The sequence below is a fragment of the Petaurus breviceps genome, unplaced genomic scaffold (genome assembly GCF_028583685.1).
Source record: "Petaurus breviceps papuanus isolate PSGF00001 unplaced genomic scaffold, PetGlider_PUasm1.0 470, whole genome shotgun sequence".
NCBI classification, from domain to species: Eukaryota; Metazoa; Chordata; class Mammalia; order Diprotodontia; family Petauridae; genus Petaurus; species Petaurus breviceps.
The window spans coordinates 7,075,905-7,096,510 of NW_027186350.1; the positions used below are offsets into that span (position 1 = coordinate 7,075,905).

Genomic DNA, 20,606 nt, shown 5'->3' on the forward strand with positions numbered 1-20,606 from the left:
AAAAGGAAGCATATGATGATGAGGAAGAAAACATTTCTAACTCCAGTTTGAAAATAGAGCACATAGATCTGATTCTCTATGTGTCTTTTTAGACTAAGAATGCTTACCTAGGGTTCAACATTTCTATTATACTGGAAAGTGTGGGAAGTATCAGTAGCTTTGTTTTCTATGTTTGTTTTTGTGAGCAAGTCCTAAGGGCCTTAAGCCAGCTAGATAGCATTTATTGAATGTGGGTAGGGCATTGGACAAGATGGTACAGGAGATTAAAAAGTAGAAGAAATGCTCTCTATGCTCAAAGAGTCTTTAGTGTGGTTGGGAGGGAGGTGTCAGGGAAGAGACGATGCCCTACAATTAGAAATCTCATCGCTTCATGAATCCCTTTAAACGATCTATGCCAAGAAGGGAAGCAGACCACAGACTTCTTGCAGCTATGGGTAGGAGACATGTTCTTAGCCAAACAAGAGAGAGAGAGAGAGGCAATTTAGAAAAATAAAATTAGATTACTTTAATTATATGAAGTTAAAAACTCCTGCACAAACAACATTAATACACATAGAATATAAAAAGGGAAATAATCAAATGGGAAAAAAATCTCTGTAACAAGTTTGTTTGATAAGGGTTTGGTATCCAAGATACCTAAACTACTTATGTGCACACACACACGTACACGGACACACACACATAGATATATAAACAAGAACGCATCGTCCTCTAAGTGAGATCATGTGGAATCTCTTGTTTTGCATAATATCCTATTCTTGATCTTGTACCAGTTTGCACTCTGATTAGGGACACTGGTCTCAGAAGAGCTGGGGAAGAATTGTCTGAGTGATTAAGGCTCCTTGAAATCAACTCTTAACACACTTGGGTTATGCTTAAAGCATCATTATGTTTATATAGTGCATTTGCAAAAGTGCTGGGCAGAGAATGTGTTTTATGTTTTCGGAGTCCAATCCTCTGAGATATATTTGTCACTTTTACAAAATAGGTCAGAATTCCTATACAAAAAATAAGGCATTTTTTCTCTGAATAAACCAGAGTAATATTTGGCCAAGTGCAGAATTGTGTTCTACTCTGCTTATTAATTTAAAGAGCTGATTGTTAAATTTTTAGGGACTTCAGAAATGGGCAATTACTTTAAATCAGGGCTTGAGTTACTGTTTGGTAGACTGTCTAGACTTAAGAAAGTGATGGAGAAAATGTTAAATAATGTTAAAAGAGTATCATGCATACATTCTCCCCCATCCACCCCCCCCCCAAGAGTCACTTTTTAATATTTACCAGCATTTTCCTGGTAAAAACCTACACAATATATAGCACTTGACAGTTTGCAAGGGACTTTCCTTCTAACAACCCATGCAGAGAGGCAGGGTGAGTATTAGCCCCATTTTACAGATGAGAAAACCATCTGGATTTCTTGGAAAGAAAACAAGGAATACCACCCCTACCTAAATAGCTTAGCCAGGGTGCTCTCAATTTTCTTGAAGTCAGGTCTCTTCTCTGGGTCTTCTTCCCAACAACTTTTAACAAGCAGATGTACCTATAAGCAAGCAGGGGAAAGATGAGCCAAGGGAGAACTTGCGTCAAGGCAACAAGATGAATCAAGACAGAATCCTGCTTATCTTCCTGTCTACAGTGCATTAAAAGCAACTCAGAGAGGGCTTTAAGCTAGCACTACAATTCTAACAGGTGTGTGGGGAACTCCAGTCTACTAACTAATCTTTAAATTCCTACCCCAGCCACTGCCACGGGCTTCACTTTACCCTCCAACCACCCCATACCATCAAGAGGAGGAATGAGACTTAAAAATCCTCAATGAAGCTTCAGCCTGTACTCCCTGCCTTGTTCTCTGGAGTAGCTCAGGGTAAAACAGAAGGGAAAAAGGATTAGGGAGTGTGTGAAATATACAGAAGTTGGAGCATATAGATTTAGGACTTAGAAATCATTTAGTCTAACCCTATAATTTTGCAGATGAGGAAACTGAGATCCAAAGAGTTTGAGCCCAGAGTCATACAGCTACTAAGTGTGTGAGATAGGATTAAAACCCAACTCTTTGTGACTCCAAGTCCAACACTCTATCCATAAGGGCCTATGGGATAGAAAGGTGATAGCATAGAAAGATGAAATTATAAGAACTTCTGATCTCAAATGGCTTATAATCAAATAGTGAGGAAGAAGTATGTACCCAAACAACTGTGACACAAGACAGATTGTGGTCAAGAAAAGGGAAAGTCCAAAGTACTATGAGAAATTTGAGAAAAGAGAGATTTCTCTGTGTATATGAGTGTGAGGATATGGGAGGGTGCTGGGATGGGGGCAGGATAAGAGAAAGCTTTGTGAGGGGGGTAGCAACACCTGAGTTAAACCTTCATCTAAAGGAGTAATTTCAAGAGTGCCAGATGGGGGTAAAGGGAATCTCTTCCAGGCACAATTGAGCAAAGGAGAGGGCAGAATAAGAATGATAGATGCACCTAGTTTGATTGGACCATTCTATGTAAGAAAGGGACTGTCACATAATCCAGAAATATCAAGAGCCAGAAGCAACATCACGAAGACCATCTTGTCCGACCCATATTTGAAGAGGAATTCCTTCTACAATATATCTGACAGCAGTCCTCTTGTCTTTGACTAAAGGCCTCCATTGAGAAGAAGAAGGTGGTGGTCCATTCTACTTTCAGAAAAATCATCCTTAAGAAATCTTTCCTTACATCCACCCTCAATTTGTCTCATTGCCACTTTCAACCACTGACTGCAGATATGTTCTCTGGAGGAAAGCAGAACTAATCTAATCTCTCACATCTTGGATATAGCTATCATTCCTCCTTCCATCTCCTGACCCCAACCCTGCATCCTTGCCATTCCTTTTCTTCTCCAAGCTAAACAACTCAACCTTTACACCATGAACTCAAGACCTTTAACCAGTCCACTAGACCTCCTTTAGATACTCTCCAGCTTATTAGCTTTTATTCTTCCTAAAACGCGGTGCCCAGAATTGAGCACAAGACTCCAGATGTGGGCTGGCCAGGGTAGAGCATGGTAGGACTATCACCAGCTTGTTCCTGGGTGCTCTGAATGCAGCCCATGCATCATTTTAACTTTCTTGCAGCTTATATCACACTATTGATTCTTTCTGAGCTGCAGTTTACTATAATTCACAGATCTTTTTCAGACAAACTGCTATCTAATCACATACCTCTCCCATCTTTTACCTGTGATATCAATTTTTAAATGTTGTCCTCCATTGAATTTCATTGTATACCATTAAGCTAAAGGTTACAACTGCTTAAGATCTTTTAAAATACTGATTTTGTCATCTAATCTGTTAGCTGTCCCTCTAGACTTGTTTTGCATCTCCAAGTTTGATGAGTTTTATATGTACGCTTTTATCTAGATCATTGATAAAAATGTTAAATAGCACAGGGCCAAGAAGAGAACCCTGGAGAAACTCTACCACTGACCTCCTTCCAAACTACATCATGTTATTAATGTCTGTTCTCGGGGGCCAGTCATTCAAATAACTCCAAATCTGCCTAATTACACTCTTATTTAGCCCACATCTCTCTTGTCTCCAAGAATAGCCTGCGGGTTTTCTTTTTATCAAATACTCTGATAAAACCTAGGTAAACTACTTTACATACATAGCATTCTCCCAATCTTCCAGTTTATTAACTCAAGTTTATTAAGTCAACGAGCATTAAATGCTGTTGTCATTCATTCATTTTAGTTGTGTCCAACTCTTCGTGACTCCATTTGGGATTTTCCTGGCAAATATGTGGGAGTGGTTTGCCATTTCCTTCTCCAGCTCATTTTACAGATAAGGAAACTGAGACAAAAAAGGTTAAGTGACTTGCCCAGGCTGACACAGTTACTAAGTGTCTGAGGTGAGATTTGAACTCAGGTCTTCCAGACTCCAGGCCCACTGTTCTATCCACTGTGCTACCTGGCTGCCCTCAACAAACATATACTAAACTTTTTGTGTTTTTTTAAAGGCAGCTAGGTGGGGAAGTGGATAGAACAACTGGGCTTGGAATCAGGAAGACTGATCTTCATGAGTTCAAATCCAACCTCAGACACTTACTAACTGTGTGATCCTGGGCAAGTCACTTAACCCTGTTTGCCCCAGCTCCTCTTCTATAAAATGAGCTGGAAAAAGAAACGGCAAACCACTCCCGTATCTTTGCCAAGAAAATCCCAAATGGGGTCATGAAGAGTTGGACATAACTAAAATGATTGAATAACAGCAAAAAGCTTTAAAAAATTGTTTTAGTCTATTTCTTGAAAAAGCCATACTGGCCTTTTGTGGTCATAGGACCATAGATTTAGAAATGGAAGAAACCAATTTTTTCATCTTACAGATGAGGAAACTGAGGCTCAGAGAGGTATAGTTGTGCTCAAGGCCACACAGGTAGTATACACAGTAGGTAAACTATGAAACTGAGATTCAAATCCGGGTCCTCTGAGCCCCAAATCCAATACACCCAGCTGCTCTTTCTCATCACTTCCTTTTCTAAATGTTTATCAATCATTCTTTTCATATAATACATTTTGGAATTTCTTCCAGGAATCAAAGTCAGTATTACTGGCACTGAGTCAGCAGATTCCATTCCCTTTCTTCTTCATAAATCACAACCATATCTGTCTTTTCTTAATCTCTACAGTCTTCCAAAGATCACTATGAGTGACTCAACAATCATATCTCACAACTGCTGCTTCTTCCAGGCACTGAAAATCTGGGTTATAAGGGTCAGATCACAGATTCACCAAGGGCAGCTAGGGGCTCTCAGTAATGATCTGAGACAATTCCAAAGCACTCATGCTGAGAAAGGCTATCCCATATACATATACACATACATATACATATATGCATACATATATACATAAACATACACGTACACACATGCACATGTACATACACATGCACACATATGTACAATACACATCTATGCATTTACATAGTCATACGTACACACACATTTATACACATGCATATATGCTCACACATGCACATACAGATATACATGCATATGCAATACACATATACACACATGTATACATGCATATACACATACACCTACATATGCATATACATATACACATACATATACATATGGGCATACATATATATTTGAGCTCCCCTGCATTAAAAACCCAGATGTTGGTGCTTCTCTCTGGTGACTAACTAGGTATGGCTGTAATGGTCAGACAGCTAGAAGCCCTGTCTGCTGAATTGTGTTATTTTCTGTCTGTATTTTTGTCTGCTTGTAACCTCTGTTTGTATTCTCTGAAGTTCAGGGTGCTGAATTTTCCCCCTGAACTAGGTAAATGATATATGTTTGATTAAAGTAAGATTGTTAACCCCCTTTGAGTTGCTTTCCTTTAGAAAAGCAGATCTAAGAACCTGTGCTAGCAGCCATCCTGAGTATGCTAGGGTGCTTGCTGCTACACATACACATATACATATACACACATATACATATATACATACACATATATAGGTATGTACACACATATATGTATGTATCTGTGTATATATGTATGCACAAAGGTAATTGGGTTAAGTGACTTGCCCAGGGTGACACAGCTAGTAATGTCTTTGAATCAAGTCCCTCTGACTCCAGGGCCAGTGCTCAATCTAGTGCACCACTGAGATTCTCCTATATATAGCTTTCTTTGTTTTTCTTGCTTTCCCCATCCTGCAACATGAATAATGTGAAAATATGATTTGCATGACTTTATATGTATAGTGGATATCATATTTCTTATCTTCTCAATGTGTGGGGAGGGGTAGAAGGAGGAAAAAAATTTGGAATTGAAAATAATTTTGTTTTAAAAGAAAGAAAGAAAGCTCTCAGGGCATCAAGAAATTAAGCAATTTGCCTAGAGACATCCTGGCAATCCATGGGTCAGAAACAGAACCCGCACCCAGGACCTCCCTCTATCTATTATGTTCCACTGTCTTGCACATCAATATATAAATGCATATGCACATGTATGCGATGGAAAGGTAAGAAATTAAAATATATAAAAGCTTACAATTGTGGTGCTTTACAGTTTACAGGCAGCTGATGGCTCAGTGGATAGGTGCTGGGCCAGGAGTCAGGAGTTCAAATCTGGCCTCAGATACTTACTAGCTGCATGACCCTGGGCAAGTCACTCAACCTCTGTTTGCCTCAGTTTTCTCAGCTATAAAATGGGGATAATAATAGTATCTATGTTTCAGGGTTGTTGTGAGGATCAAATGAGAAAATATTTGTAAAAACACTTAGCCCAGTATCTGGTACACAGTAATATAAGTGATAATTCCATTCCCTACTAGGTGTTTTATATACATTCTATCATGGATCCTTACAACAGCCCTTGTGAGGTAGGAATAACATTTTGTCATCTTATCAAATGAGATAATACGTGCAAAGCATTTAGTGAAGTACTTGGCATGTAGAAGATAGGCATTATATAAATGCTTATTCCTTTCCCTTCCTTTCTTTCCTTCTCTTCCCTTTCCTTCTAAAAATGAAGCAGACCCAGAAAAGTTAAGTGATTTGCTGAATGTCAAAGAACAAGTAAACGAGGGCAAGCTAGGTCTTCTGAAGTCATGTCTTGGGCTCTTTCCATAGCATCAAAGCGTCTCCCCAAGTCAGAGGAGAGCATGGAATGGGTGGGTATATTCTTGATCATGGATGTGAACCAAGTGACTACAAGCAAGATGGTGGGCTAATGAATTAATGTGACAATGGCTGAATGGTGAAGGGGAAGGAATGAAGAACAGGAAAGGAAGAACAGGGGGTAAAGTAGGAGCTTCTCGCTCCATTTTTTGATGTTTTTGGACATCATCATCAGAAATGGCTCATTTGCAGGGAGAATACGATCTGGAGGTAGGAGAAGGGTTTTCTGGAGATTGGCCTTACTTCCAATTCTTTTTCATCAGTTGTCTCCAGAAAGAGGTCTGGGCGGAATGGTTTTGAACCCTTGTTTTTCTCCACTCTGAAAAGTTTCTCTAAGGAGACAATATACAGTAGTTAGACATTTCAAGAGCAGCCTGAATTTTGGTCTTCAGCAAACTTTACTTCGATGAGTACTGTTGGTCTCCTTGGCAGCCAGGTCAAGCAAAACCACCAGGTGAGAGGGTCAGAGGGATAGGAAGATTATTCCTTGTGGCAGTGAGATCATAAGATCCAGGATGAGGTGTCTTTGGGGCTAATCAATGTAACAACTGCCAATATTCTGTGATTAAGAACATGACCCATTTCATCTAGCTAGTGTGAATGACTGAGCACAGGGATCAGACGGAAATGCTTCTTCTATTGGGATCATGAGAGAAAGGAAATAAAACTGTAATAATAGTGAGTTCTTCCAACCCACAATAATAATGATCATTATGATGCTTCACATTTGTTTAGCACTTTTACATGAGCGGCCTCATCTAACTCTCATAAGAACTCTGTGAAGTAGATAGGGCAGTGATTTTTTTTTTTTTGGACAAGACCTGTAATTCATTTGTATATGCAATTGATCTTGTCATAAAGTCTGGTTCTTAACAGTTGTTTTTGTTGTTCAGTTGTGTCTGACTGCCCATGACCCCTTTTAGGTTTTTTTTTTTTGACAAAGATACTGAAGTGGTTTGCCATTTCCTTCTCCAGCTCATTTTACAGATGTGGAAACTGAGGCAAACAGGGTTAAGTGACTTGCCCAGGCTCACACAGCTAGTAAATGTCTGAGACCAGATTTGAACTCAGGAAGATGAGTAGTCTGACACTCTATCCACTATACCCCCAGCAGCATTTAATAGACAGTTAATACATGTTTATCACCTGACAAAGCTACCTATATTAAGACACATCAGCAACTCTTCTGCAGCTTACAGTTAGAGATTTTCCTGGGCCACTGAGGGGTTAAGTAACTTTGCCCAGGGTCATACAGCCAGGACTTGTCAGAGACAAATCTGGAACCTGGATCTTGCTGACTCTGAGGTCCACTATAGTACCCTCCCTCTCTGAACAGAGGTCACTGCTCCTATTTAAAGGAAAAGGAAATGGAACTCAGCGTGCTTCTCATCGCCGAGGGACGGAACGGATTACCTTGTGTCACAGTTCGTAGCAAAACCTCAGGTAGAACTCCTGACATCTAGGTTAGTGTGACACCCGGCTTGTACGCCCTTACCTTTCTGATCCCGACAGCTCAGTGTGTAAAAGGTTTCCCTTCGAAGTATAATTTCTTGTGCGATGATCCCATAGCTGTACACATCGCCTTTCTGAGACACATTGGGTTCTCGGAGATGTTCAGGAGCCATCCACAGATCTGAGGTGCCAGAAACAGTTGAGGGTGATCAGTATCTCTTTCCTCATCCTCCCCCCCCAAAAAAAAACCCCAAAACCTTTTCTTCTTCCAAGTCCTTTCCTTGTATAATCTGACTTGACTAAAAGAAAGATTATCTTGAGTTTAGAGGAAGAATGCCTTTCTTTTGAGACATTCAAGGCCTGATAGAAGTTTATTGTAATGCTAGCATTAGAGAAACGATTAGCATTTACCTTACAGCCTTTGTTAAAGTCGGACTTTCTTTTAAAATATTTTTATTGATTTGTTTTAACTTCACCTTCATTTCTTAATATATTCCTTCTATACCCATCAAACTATCATTGTAACAAAGAGTAAAAAAGGAAGTTGGGGAGTAGAGAACTCGGCAAAACTCACCAGCTCACGAACTGAGTCTGACATTGATATATTCAATGCTATAGAACTCATCCTCTACAACATAATGCCAGGTGTCTTCTTCCCTTGCTTCCCTGAACTCTTCCTATTCATAAAGGGGATTGATTGGTATGTTGCAATCAAATATTACTTTGCTGTAAGAAGTGGTGAATATGAGTCAGACCTTGCCCAGAACACTCGGCGTAGCTGGAAGTGTTGAACTGAAATAGCCACGTAGCTGACTTTCTGGTCCAAGCTGGGGAAGGGAGATGTGGAGGAAGGAGAACTCCAGGTGACTGGAGGCCCTGACATAGGAACCTTGTTCCCCGAAGGTGCTGTGCTTCTGGCCACATGCCACGAATCCTCTCAGAGGAACAGGGAAGGGGCCTTTAATGACCCAGTGGGGTAAAAAAGTAAACTATCCATGAATATTCAACAACCAGGGACATATGTGGATCTATTCTGAGTCTGAGAATAATGCTCTGAAGATGATAAATGCAATAAAGTGTCAGTTGTTGAATATGAATAACTGTACTTGGGAATGATTGTTATGTGCAGGCCTGGTCTCTCCCTGGAGGCTGTTAATTTGGTGATTGTTGAAGAACTGTGCTGAATGGGAATGTTTTATGTGGCATCAATGCCATTGAAAACTGTGCCCTGTGGAGTTTGTACTTGAAAAGACAATGTTTGAGCTGCTCCATCTCCTTGCCCTCTCTGGCCCCAACACCCTTTAGAATTTTCCATAATTTAGAATATGAACAAATGAGTCATAGGTACCCAACATGATTTACTGAGGAGAAGGGCTGATGCATTACTTGACATTGAGAGACAGTTTGTGTTCAGTCTCTGGAACACATGTCAAGTAACGCTTTCTCAGAGACTTTCTTGAAGGGTAAATGATGAGCCCCAGTGGAAAAAGCCTCAGCACAGGCCCCCAGGAGCCTTTCTTCACTCCAGCAGAAATGGTGACTGCTTACACATAGCAGCTAAATAGTATAATTGGTATAATGTGCATATGTACAAATATAGACATAGTATGCATATATAATGAATATATGATATATATGTCATATATATCATTATATATGAATGTCATATATGAATATGTATGACACACATATTGTTGTTCAGTCATTTTCAGTCATGTTCAACTCTTTGTGACCACATTTGGGGTCTCCTTGGCAAGGATGCTGGAATGATTTGCCATTTCCTTCTCCAGCTCATTTTACAGATGACAAAACTGAAGCAAACAGCGTTAAGTGACTTGCCCAGGGTCACACAGCTACTAAAAGTCAGACCTGGTGCTCTATCCACTACAGTTACCTGGATAGGATTTCCTATTACCCTATTCTATGATGCAATTGACCCAGTTGTGACTATAAAAAAAAAAAAAACCTCAAACCCAGAGATAACACTATCAATAAATATAGAAATGACAGTTAAATGGAATAGTTACTGACCTTTCTTTGTAGGTAAAATGGAATTGCAACCAAAATCAGTGATTTTCACCACCATTCTGCTGTCCACTACACAGTTAGTAGACTTCAGACGACCATGTACTTCAGTTTTACTGGAATGCAGATAGGACATCCCCTATCATTTTTCAATTGCAAAAAGAAAAAAATGAAATAGCTGATAGCCTTGGAAATAACTGAAAATTCACAGATATTTTATTTTTAGATTTGTTTTTCTTTTAAAATAGTGAACAAGTTCAGGGCACACAATGAATACAGTAATCCTCCAGTTCAGTTAATTAAACTTTTCAGTTCATTTAATTCAATTAAAATCAGAAAGTATTTATTGAGAACCTGCCATACACCTAGCACTGAACACGTTTTTCTTAGCATATAAGACCTAAGAGATATACTAACGAAGCAATGAAATTTTGGTTATCTTCAGAATAAGCAGATAAATAGTGTAACTTAAATTTCTCATTAGCAAAAGGGCATTGTTTCCATAATGAAAGGGGAACTTCTCTAGGAGGGAGGCGACAAGGGTGTTTGTCATTTCCTTCATCACTTCCTTGGTGTATGACCTTTCTTGAATCACTTCATTTCTCTGGGCCTAGGTTCTCTAATCTGTAAAGGGGCATTAGAATATTTAAGAAGCAAGGATTTGGACCAAATGATTTCTTGGGTTCCCTTCTGATTCTAGAATCTATGATTTTATGCTTCCTAGTGTATGCCTCATTCTATCATGGAGGACCTATGTTCTCCATCCCCTCATGGCCAGGAGTGTTGTAGCTGCTTTTCTGTATCATAAAATATGAAATTATCTTCTCGTTCTACCTTGGCAAAGTTCTTGCCACCCACCCTTTGTAGCACTGGCCCTCCAGAAACTGTGCCCTGGGGGGAAGGGAGACCTTAGTTCATTCACCTTTGACACTCCCACTCCAGGGTGTATGATGCTCTAATTGATGAGTAAATCAGTATAAAATCCCTTAGCTAAATGAACTACAAATAACTAGACAGCCCCAGCCACGCATGGTACTTGACCCCACACGGTCCTGCTGCAGGCCCTTCTGAACCACCAGACTTTCAGACTCTTCCCTGGGGACCTTAATCTACTCAATTTTGAAACTCTTGCCTTTGTTCATACTGTCCTGATTGGTTAACATGTGAATGCAAATTCACATCACTAAATTGGGCCTCCATATTTAATCATGCTTCATATTCTACCCTAACCATCTTCCTGCCATGTAACCAAAGGAGCACCCTCCATCCTCCCTTTCTCCCGCTTCCTCTCTTAGTAGTCAGCACAGTGCCTGGCACATAGTAGGAACATATCATCCATCCACCATTCATATACTACTTAATAAAATATTCAGAAGCTGTACCACCAATCACACCTCAAAAGGCAGGAGGGAATAGCAAATTTAGAGACCTGGAAGGGGGACCTTTCTTACTCATTAAACTTAACAGTTTATTAGGAAAGTATAAACTTTATTTGGTATGTATTAGGGATTTTTTTTATAGTCATTTAATAAAAGGATAAGAAATGAATGAATTTAGGGGCGGCTAGGTGGCTCAGTGAGTAGAGCACAAGCCCTGGAGTCAGGAGGACCTGGATTTGAATCCGGCCTCAGACACTTCACACAGACACACACACACACACACACACACAAACACACACACACACAAAATCTAGCCATGTGACCTTGGGCAAGTCACTTAACCCCAATTGCCCTACCCTCCCCCCTCCAAAAAGCAAAAAAAAAAATGAATGAATTTTATCTGATTTATATCTAGGTTGAAAAGCATAATACCTTGAACATAGAGTAGAGATGACAACATGATATATTTTTCTCTAAGTAACTTTTACAGAAGTGTGCTTAATGTTAGTAAGTCATGTACTTGCCTTGGCGATGTCATACATAACAGAAATTTTAAACTCCCAGTCCATGAAAGTACCATCAGGGTAGGAGATTGTATCGTTTAAAACTTCCTAAATGAGATAGAAAAAGAGAAAGGTTATTGGTGGCAAGGAAGGATGTTACTCTTAACTTACTATTCTTCAGATGAAGATGCCTTGAATAGCAAAGATTAAAATGGAACAATACACCCTGGAGTTTTCCTGAAGAGTTTAAAAAAATTGTCAAAGTACATTTAATCACTAGGAAGACCTACAAGGTATCCATAATAATATAGCTTCTAGATCTTTCTTTATCTTTTCATTTCTGTGAAAGGGTTGAGAGTTGGCATTTCGTAAGCCAGTGGCTCCATGTGCCATACTTAAACTAAGGTTCCCAAACAGTAAAAACAAAAAAAAACTATTGTAAAATGCATTAATTAAATGATATAAAATTATTTCTAAAACATCAACAAAGAAAGCATTCCACCATTATCCTTTAAAGAAAAATAATTCTGCTACTTAAACCAAGTAAGAATAAAGCAAAAAAAAAAAGACAACTATAGACCATTATCACTAATGAATATGGTAAATCTCTTATGCCCTTCCCATGTAGGGAGGGCTATGTGGTCCTTCGAATATATGCTTCCTTACCTCTTTGTGTTTGTTTTTTCCTGCTTTTAGGAGAAAGAATATTGGAGTATATTGTGAGCTTGGAAATATTGGAAGTCCAGTGATAGGAGTCCAAGTCAGCATTTAAGATGAGCCAAGTCTCCAGCATAGCCTTAAGGAATGGGAACCAAGTCCAGCAGTAGCTAAGAAGCTGATTTAGCCAACAGTAATGACAAATTTGAAAGTGAAGGTGAATGCTCAGGGTAGCTACTATAAATCTTGGCTTACTCTCCTCAGAGACCTAGGGGACATAGAAGAGAGCATGCCCTCAAGTGTTGGAGGTGGGAAATGTCTTCTCAGTAAATATCAGGGTTTGTAAAAACTAATTGATGTTATTGGGTTAAATGATATTGAGTAGTAATCATCGGTAGTTAACACTGGGCGTAACAGCAGTATGGTGGCTCAAGGCAATAGCATTAAGAGACAGCCACCCCCTGGCCCTCACAGGTATGCCTAGAACCCTGAGAGGGTGATGTAGTTAGTCTTAGTTCTCTGAGGATCTGAACTGTCAGTGAAAGAGCTGGGATAGGGATCCCCAGAGGTTATACAGGTTCCAATGTGGTTCCAATTCCTCGTTGTAGATAAAAGATGGAAAACCCCACACCAACTTCTCCTCATTTGGTTATTTGTATTTCTTGCTCTAATAACCCAGAAGGACTGATTGTTCAGAATCTGAGTGACTGCTCCATGATCTGCTGAATGGTAGGTCAAGGCTCCAGTCTCCAAAATCCATGAGACTCATATTTAGAAGTCCTCCATACCAACTTTCTCTGGACTCCATCAACAAATTGGCTTTTTCCCTCTTTCAGAACCATAGTAAGTATTGGAGCTGAATAAAGAAGGGATCTGAAAAGACTGGTTCCTTACCCGAAGGGATCCCCTCTCACAATATTCAATCACTCCAAAGATCATGGTGTCTATCTTCACCGTACCGTAGAATTTGGTCAGGTTGTAGTAGTCAACCTGGAGTAACTGGATAACATATTTTTATACTTAGTAAAACATCCAGAGAATCCCAGTATGGCAGTAATTAATATGCTGGCATAGAAATGTTTTTTATTCCTTTGAGGTCCCTTTTGATTAAGCTTTTTAACATAGGAACTCTAATCAACACAACCACCAACCACAATTCTCACAGACTCACTCATTATGAAATATGCTTTCCATCACCAGACAGAGAGGTTATGGGCTCAGAATACACACAGATTGAGACTTTTAAAAAATATGGTCAATGAAGAAATTTGTTTTGTTTGACTATACAATTTTATAATAGGTTTTGTTTTTCTTGCTTTCTCAATAGGGGTGGTGAGGAGTTGGGAGGGAGAAAATGTGAATTTGAAACTAAAATAAAATAGGATTTTTAAAAACCCCTCAATAAAATGAAATACTTCTTATCCCAAATTCTTCTGTTTGTTGATATTCAACATGATGAGATTAAATATCATTAAATATGATATGAATAACTATTCAGATGATTCAGAGGTAGAAGGAACCTCAGAGATCTTAGAGTTAACCCCTTCCTGTCTGCAGATATGGTAATATCATAAAATGAAGGGATAAATAGAAATTCTTACAGTTGGATTCCAAAAATCAATGGCACTAGTAAGGAGGCAGGAAAGATATAAGAAAATAATAATTTTTTTAATCTAGAGGTTTTAGTGAAGGGCAAGCACATTATTAATCAATAGAATCATATGGTACCCAAGAGAATCAGTGCAATCCTAGCCTACACTAATAGAATCGAAGTATCCAGAACAAGGGTCTTGATTGTCTTTGTATACTCTTACCCTGAACAGAGCACACATGGAGTATTGTGTTAAGTTCTGAGGACTCTATTTTATTTTTTAAATATTTTATTTTATTTGTTACCAATTACATATGTATTTGAACATTTTTAACATTTAAACACTTTTTAACATTCTTTTTTAGAATTTTGAGCTCCAAATTCTCTCCCTCCTTCCCTCCCTTCTCCCCTATGTTAGAGGGTAAGCAATTTGATATAGGCTATACATATTTCCATATTAGTCATGCTGTAAAAGAAAGCACAGAAAACACCCCCCAAACACACACACACACACACACACACAAAAAAAAAAACAAAAAAAAAAAGTATGCTTTGATCTACATTCAGATTCCATCAGTTCTTTCTCTGGAAGCAGGCAGCATTTCTCATCATGAGTTCTTTGGAATTGTCTTGGATCATTGTATCACTGAGAATAGCGAAGTCGTTCACAATTGGTCTTCGTAAAATATTGCTGTTACTGAGTACAATGTTCTCTTGGTTCTGCTCATTTCACTTTGCATCAGTTCATGTAAGTCTTTCCAGGTTTTTCTGAAATCATCCTGCTCGTCTGTAATGGGAATGTAAATTTTTAAGCTCTTCCCTGCCCCTAGGCTAAAGTGCACCTGGAGCCTGAGGTGGAAGGCTTGTTTTTCAGTAGATACTTCTTGATTGGCCAGTGAGTCAATAAGGTTGTAACATTCTCTGAAACAGGAGAAGGCTATATAAGCCCTGATGTGTAGCTTTGTTTTGGGGCTCACTTTGAGAAGTCTTCTGTGATTTGATCTGGATTCTAGGAAGCCATTGTTGAGAGTCCCCCCTCGGCTTTGAAAAACCCAGATGTGGAAACCCAGATGTTGACTGGGTGTGGATGTAATGGTTGGACAGTTTGGAAATTTGTCTACTTGATCTGTTTCTGTCTTGATAATTCTGTCTGTATATTCTGAAGTTCGGGGTTTTGACCTCTTTCCCCTGAACTAGGTAAACGATACATATTTGACTGATTAAAAGTAAGCTTGTTAACCCATTTTGAGTTGCTTTCCTTTATCAAAGTAGATCTAAGAACCTGTGGTGGCAGCAAACCCTGGGGACGCTGGGGTGCTTGCTGCTACATTGTCGTTTCTCATAGCACAATAATATCACATTACAATCATGCTCTACAACTTGTTCATCCCCTCCCCTCAATTTCCAATTCTTTGTCATCACAAAAATAGCTGCTATAAATATTTTTGCTTATGCAGGTCCTTTTCCTTTTTCTTTGATCTCTTTGGGGTACAGATCTAGAAGTGGTATTGTTGGTATAGCTGCCTTTGAGCATAGTTCCAAATCGTTCTCCAGAATGGTTGGATCAGTTTACAACTCGACAAACAATGCATTAGTGTGTCAATTTTCCCACACCTCCTCCAACATTTATCATTTTCCTTTTCTGTCATATTAGTCTATCTGATAGGTGTGGGGTAGTACCTCAGAGTTGTTTTAATTTTCATTTCTCTAATCAATAGCAATTCAGAGCATTTTTTATATGACTATAGATAGCTTTGATTTCTTCATCTGAAAACTGTCCATATTCTTTGACCATTTATCAATTGGGGAATGACTTATATTCTTATAAATTTCACTCAGTTCTCTATATATTTGAGAAATGAAGCCTTTATCAGAGAAACTTGCTGTAAAAATATTTTCCCAGCTTTCTAATTTCTCTCTAATCTTGGCTATAAGACATATATATATTTTTAAGGCTTTCAAATTGAGGGTAGCATATACTCAGAATAATGCCATGTGAAAATTAGTTGAAGGAAACAAGGACGTTTAACATACAGAAGAGAAATGTAATAGGGAAAACATGATATGGCTTCAAATATTTTAAGGATTGGCCTATGGAAGAAGAATTAGATTTGCTTTTCTTGGCTCCAGAGAACAAAACTAGAAGCAATGAGAGAAAGTCACAAGGAGAGAGATTTGTTGTTGCTATGAGGGAAAGCATTCTTTCCATTAGAGATATCTAAAAGTAGAAGAGGCTGACTGAGTAGGTTGTGAGTTCTCCATCTTTGAAGACTGTCGATCTGAAACTTGTTGGAGGTTCTTTTAATCCAGGGTTGAAGGTTTTGCTATGGGTGAGGTCTAGTTAATCGCTGAGGTCCTTTCCCACTCTGGGATTCTATGGTTCTAAAACACAGGGAGCAAGGAGCAGCGCTGGGTTTCCAGTCTAGTTCTGAGCTCATTGGTTTTTGCCTTTTATACCACTTTGCACTCTCAAATCTCACATATAATGTCTAGATCAGGTTAGCACCCAATCTGGTAGTCTGAGATCAGTAGAATACCTTGAATGGTGACAAAATATGTAGTTTGTTTCACACACACACACACACACACACACACACACACACACCACCCTTTACATTCCCCACTCCCCTCTATTTCAGCTAGGAATATCTACAAGGAATTCCCAGTGAGGAAAAGAGTGTTGTTGACAGTGCCCCTGATCTCTTTTCCCCACCCTTGACCACTCTGCACAGTGACATTAAGACTTTAGGGAAATAAATGGAACTGCTCTTAACAAAAATTATGGGAAGCCCAGAATTTGGTTTTCAGAAGGGAATAATTACATACCTTATTCAGGTCTATCTTCTGCCTCTCGGTGAAATTTCCATCATTGTGTTTGAGATCTTTAAGGATCACCACCTGCCAAGAACAGACCAGTTATAGTCATGAGCCTTGCCCTTGTGGTGTAACCTTGGCTTTGTCAAAGACTGATAACACCTTGAACCCTAATACTCCTAACTCAACAATGTCTTTTATGGACATTAGTGGACCTAGATGAGTGGAGCTAATCTAGGTGCTTAGTACTCTCTGGAACTCTATATCCCCCTCCCATCCTTGAGTACATATACACAAACACACACCATACACATACACACACACACACACTGTGTCTTGGGAAGATGCCCAGGTGATTGTAGCTCTGTAACTCATGTAACAGAGCTCTCAACTTTTCCATCCTCATCTATCCCTGGAAAGGACCCACTGGAGCATTTTCAGGAACCTCCAGCCCTAGGCTGCTGACTCAGCACTGGGCTTTAGTTAAGGTATGAAAGAAGCCCCAATAGCCAGAATCATAATGATCCCTTCTCATCCATCATTTAAACACGCACATGTTCCTTAATAAAAGGTCACAGAAAAGAAAGAAGGATGAAATCCAACTACCTTTTTGTCATATTTTCCTTGACGTAACTTTGTACTTGTGTCACGTCTCTTGTCTTCATCAATCTGGTGCAAAGGAAAAGGTTATTCATTCCAGAGACACAAAATCATGCCCAGATGCTACAAGCCTGTTTAGCATTAAATGGATTATGGGAATTCCTTTCTTATATAGGTGAGACTAGATGATTCCTGAGGTCCTTTCCATCAGACCGTGAGCTCTTAAGTGTTGTAACTAGGTTTGTCATTGTTGTTGGTGCTGGTGGTGGTGATCGTTTTTTTTCCTATTTTTGTATGACCAGTGTTTAGAAAAATGCCTGACACATAGTAGGAAGGAAGGAAACAAGCATTTATTGAGTGCCTGTTATGTACCAGGCTCTGTGCTAAATATTACCTCATTTATTCCTCACAATAATCCTAGAAAATAGGTATTATTATTATTACTACCATTTTACCATTGAGGAAACAGGCAGAGTGAAGCTAGGTGACTTGCCCAAGGTCACACATCTGGTAAGTGTCTAAGGCCACATATGAAGGCCCAGCACCCCATCCACTTCACCACATAGCTGCTTCTAGTAGGCATTCTGTAAATACTTGTTTGCTTATTGACTTAACTTCCAAGTTTCAAATTATGCTTTTCTGTGACTACAGAAGCTGCATAACTTTCCTATAATGCTGCAACTATTGTTTGTTTCAGGGTGACCAGTAAGATAGCTCAACTCTGAGATAGTCTCATCTCCGTGGGCCACGGTCAAGAACTTTCTGCTTTCCCACCTCTTTAATTACCACCCCCATTTCAATCTGATGCACCTACTTCTCTCTGCATATAGGTTTAAGCAGATTATGTAGCATTAAGCAAATAACATAAGATCCTAAATTATTGGGTCAATTCTGGTCCTAAACAGGAGATAAAGAGTAAGATTTTAATTAGGGCTCCCAATTTCCATGTTTTCTGCTGTCTTTCTATGGTCTGCTCTCAGATCCCTCCCTTATGTTATTACTCTTGGGATCTCTCCATTAGCCAAAAGTTATTAATATTTATATAGTATCACCTGTGAACTATACAGCATGTCAGATGTTATAGAAGGGATTTTAGTAGTGGAGGGGAGATTAAAGTAGGTGACTCTAAGGTGTCTTCTAAAATAATATGGTTCTCAAATTTGGGTCCAGACGGACCATTTTGTCTAAACTGGGTGGAGACAGACCCTTTTATCTAAATTGCCCAAGGATGGGCTGGGGGTATAAAGGTAGTCTCTTTTTTCAAGGGTAACATGATGTCACTCTCCAGCACTCATTGTAATATTCATTCTCTCGTTAATTGTTAGCCATCAGGATTGATTCCCTCCCTGGGGAACATCTACTCTTGGAAGGGTATATAAACTGTGAGCCTGCCACCATGATTGTCTTTGGTCTAAGAGAGAGACAGCCAAATGACCATCCTTTTATTAAAATGTTGGCATTATTTATAAAATTATTAAATTACCCAGAAAGAAATAAAATAATATTATTCCATCATTTCTTTCATATCTGTCTGTTATTGCACTGATGCTACGTCTGGTTTTCCTTTTTGCCCCCATCTCTTGCCTGGGTTACTTCTCTTGGTTGACCTTACTAGTCTTGGCCCTTTTGCATTGCACCAAAGTTAACTATCTTCATGTCCCTGTCCCAGCTGATTCTTTTGAATTTTACCTCTGAATTACTGAAGACACCTGTCAGTTCCCCTTTTAGGTAAAACTCCAGATTCTGGACTTCCAAATCCTGTTGCCACCCAAATCCCAGTGCGATATGAATATCTTATATGCTCTTTATTATTGCTTCCTTATTCTGTCCTATAAAATTATCTACCCAGGATCTTATTCCTCTCTCATGCTAAATGAGATAACTTGTATAAGGTACTTTGGAGGCCTTGAATTGCTATATAAATGCTAGCCATTATTATTTTTGGTATTAGCTATTATTGTTATTCCCATAAATAACAAGGTGACTGAGAGGATAAAATGCTGGATCTGGAGTCAAAAAGACCTGTGTTCTATTCCAGTTTCAGATGCTTGCTAGTTGACCTTGGACAAGTCACTCAACCTCTGCCTCAGTTTCCTCATCTGTAACTGGGAATAACAATAGCACCTACCTCCCAGGGTTGTTTCAAACATAACATGAGGTAATATTTGTAAAGTATTTTGAAGACCTTAAAGCATCACATAAATACTATTATTATTGTTCCTTCCAAGGTAATTGCATAATTTGATAAGTGAATTAATATGAATTATTATTAGTTCATATTAATTGTTATAGCTTAATGTGTTACTCTTCCTAGGATCAGGTATGTTTTAATAATAATTTTAATTATGAAAGTGATAATAACTAGCATTTATGGCCTGCCTTTAGGCTTGCAAAGCACTTTATACATGTTAACTAATTTTTAAAAGGGAATGTCTTTATACAAGACAACAGGACACAGTGCAACACAACATTTATTAAGTACCAACTCTGTGTAGTGCACTATGTTAGAAGTTGGAAGAGATACAAAGCTAAGATAAAAAAATTAGGCCTTCCCTCAAGGAACTTATAGTTTAGTAACAGCTTAGCTCAAAGGAATGAACTATAGAAATTTCAAATAGTATGACAGGTGGTTGAAGAGATCTTTGGGGGGCAGAAGTAGAGTTGACCTTGTGCACAGGTATAGTAGGAATGGCCTACAATGGAGGTGTCAAACACACAACCTGAAGGCAGAATGAGGCCTACAATACTTCTTAGTGAGGTGGGAAACACATTAAAATGTGATTGTGGGGGCACTAGGTGGTGCAGTGAATACAGCACCAGCCCTGGAGTTAGGAGGACCTGAGTTCAAATCCAGCCTCAGACACTTGATATACTCACTAGCCGTGTGACTTTGGGCAACTTTGGGCAAGTCACTTAACCCAAG

The 20,606-nt window shown here is 39.1% G+C and overlaps 1 protein-coding gene across 1 annotated transcript in view; it reads right to left on the reverse strand.

Annotated features, from left to right (window-relative positions):
- GUCY2C (guanylate cyclase 2C) overlaps positions 1-20,606 on the reverse strand; it is a 115,770-nt gene that overhangs the window by 24,563 nt on the left and 70,601 nt on the right. The window contains exons 13-20 of the mRNA XM_069101450.1: positions 17,690-17,752; positions 17,096-17,167; positions 13,573-13,677; positions 12,043-12,129; positions 10,146-10,278; positions 8,158-8,295; positions 6,906-6,994; positions 1,449-1,540 (exon numbers count right to left, since the gene is read on the reverse strand). Coding sequence (XP_068957551.1) covers positions 1,449-1,540; positions 6,906-6,994; positions 8,158-8,295; positions 10,146-10,278; positions 12,043-12,129; positions 13,573-13,677; positions 17,096-17,167; positions 17,690-17,752 — 779 coding nt within the window. The remainder of the gene's footprint in view (positions 1-1,448; positions 1,541-6,905; positions 6,995-8,157; positions 8,296-10,145; positions 10,279-12,042; positions 12,130-13,572; positions 13,678-17,095; positions 17,168-17,689; positions 17,753-20,606) is intronic.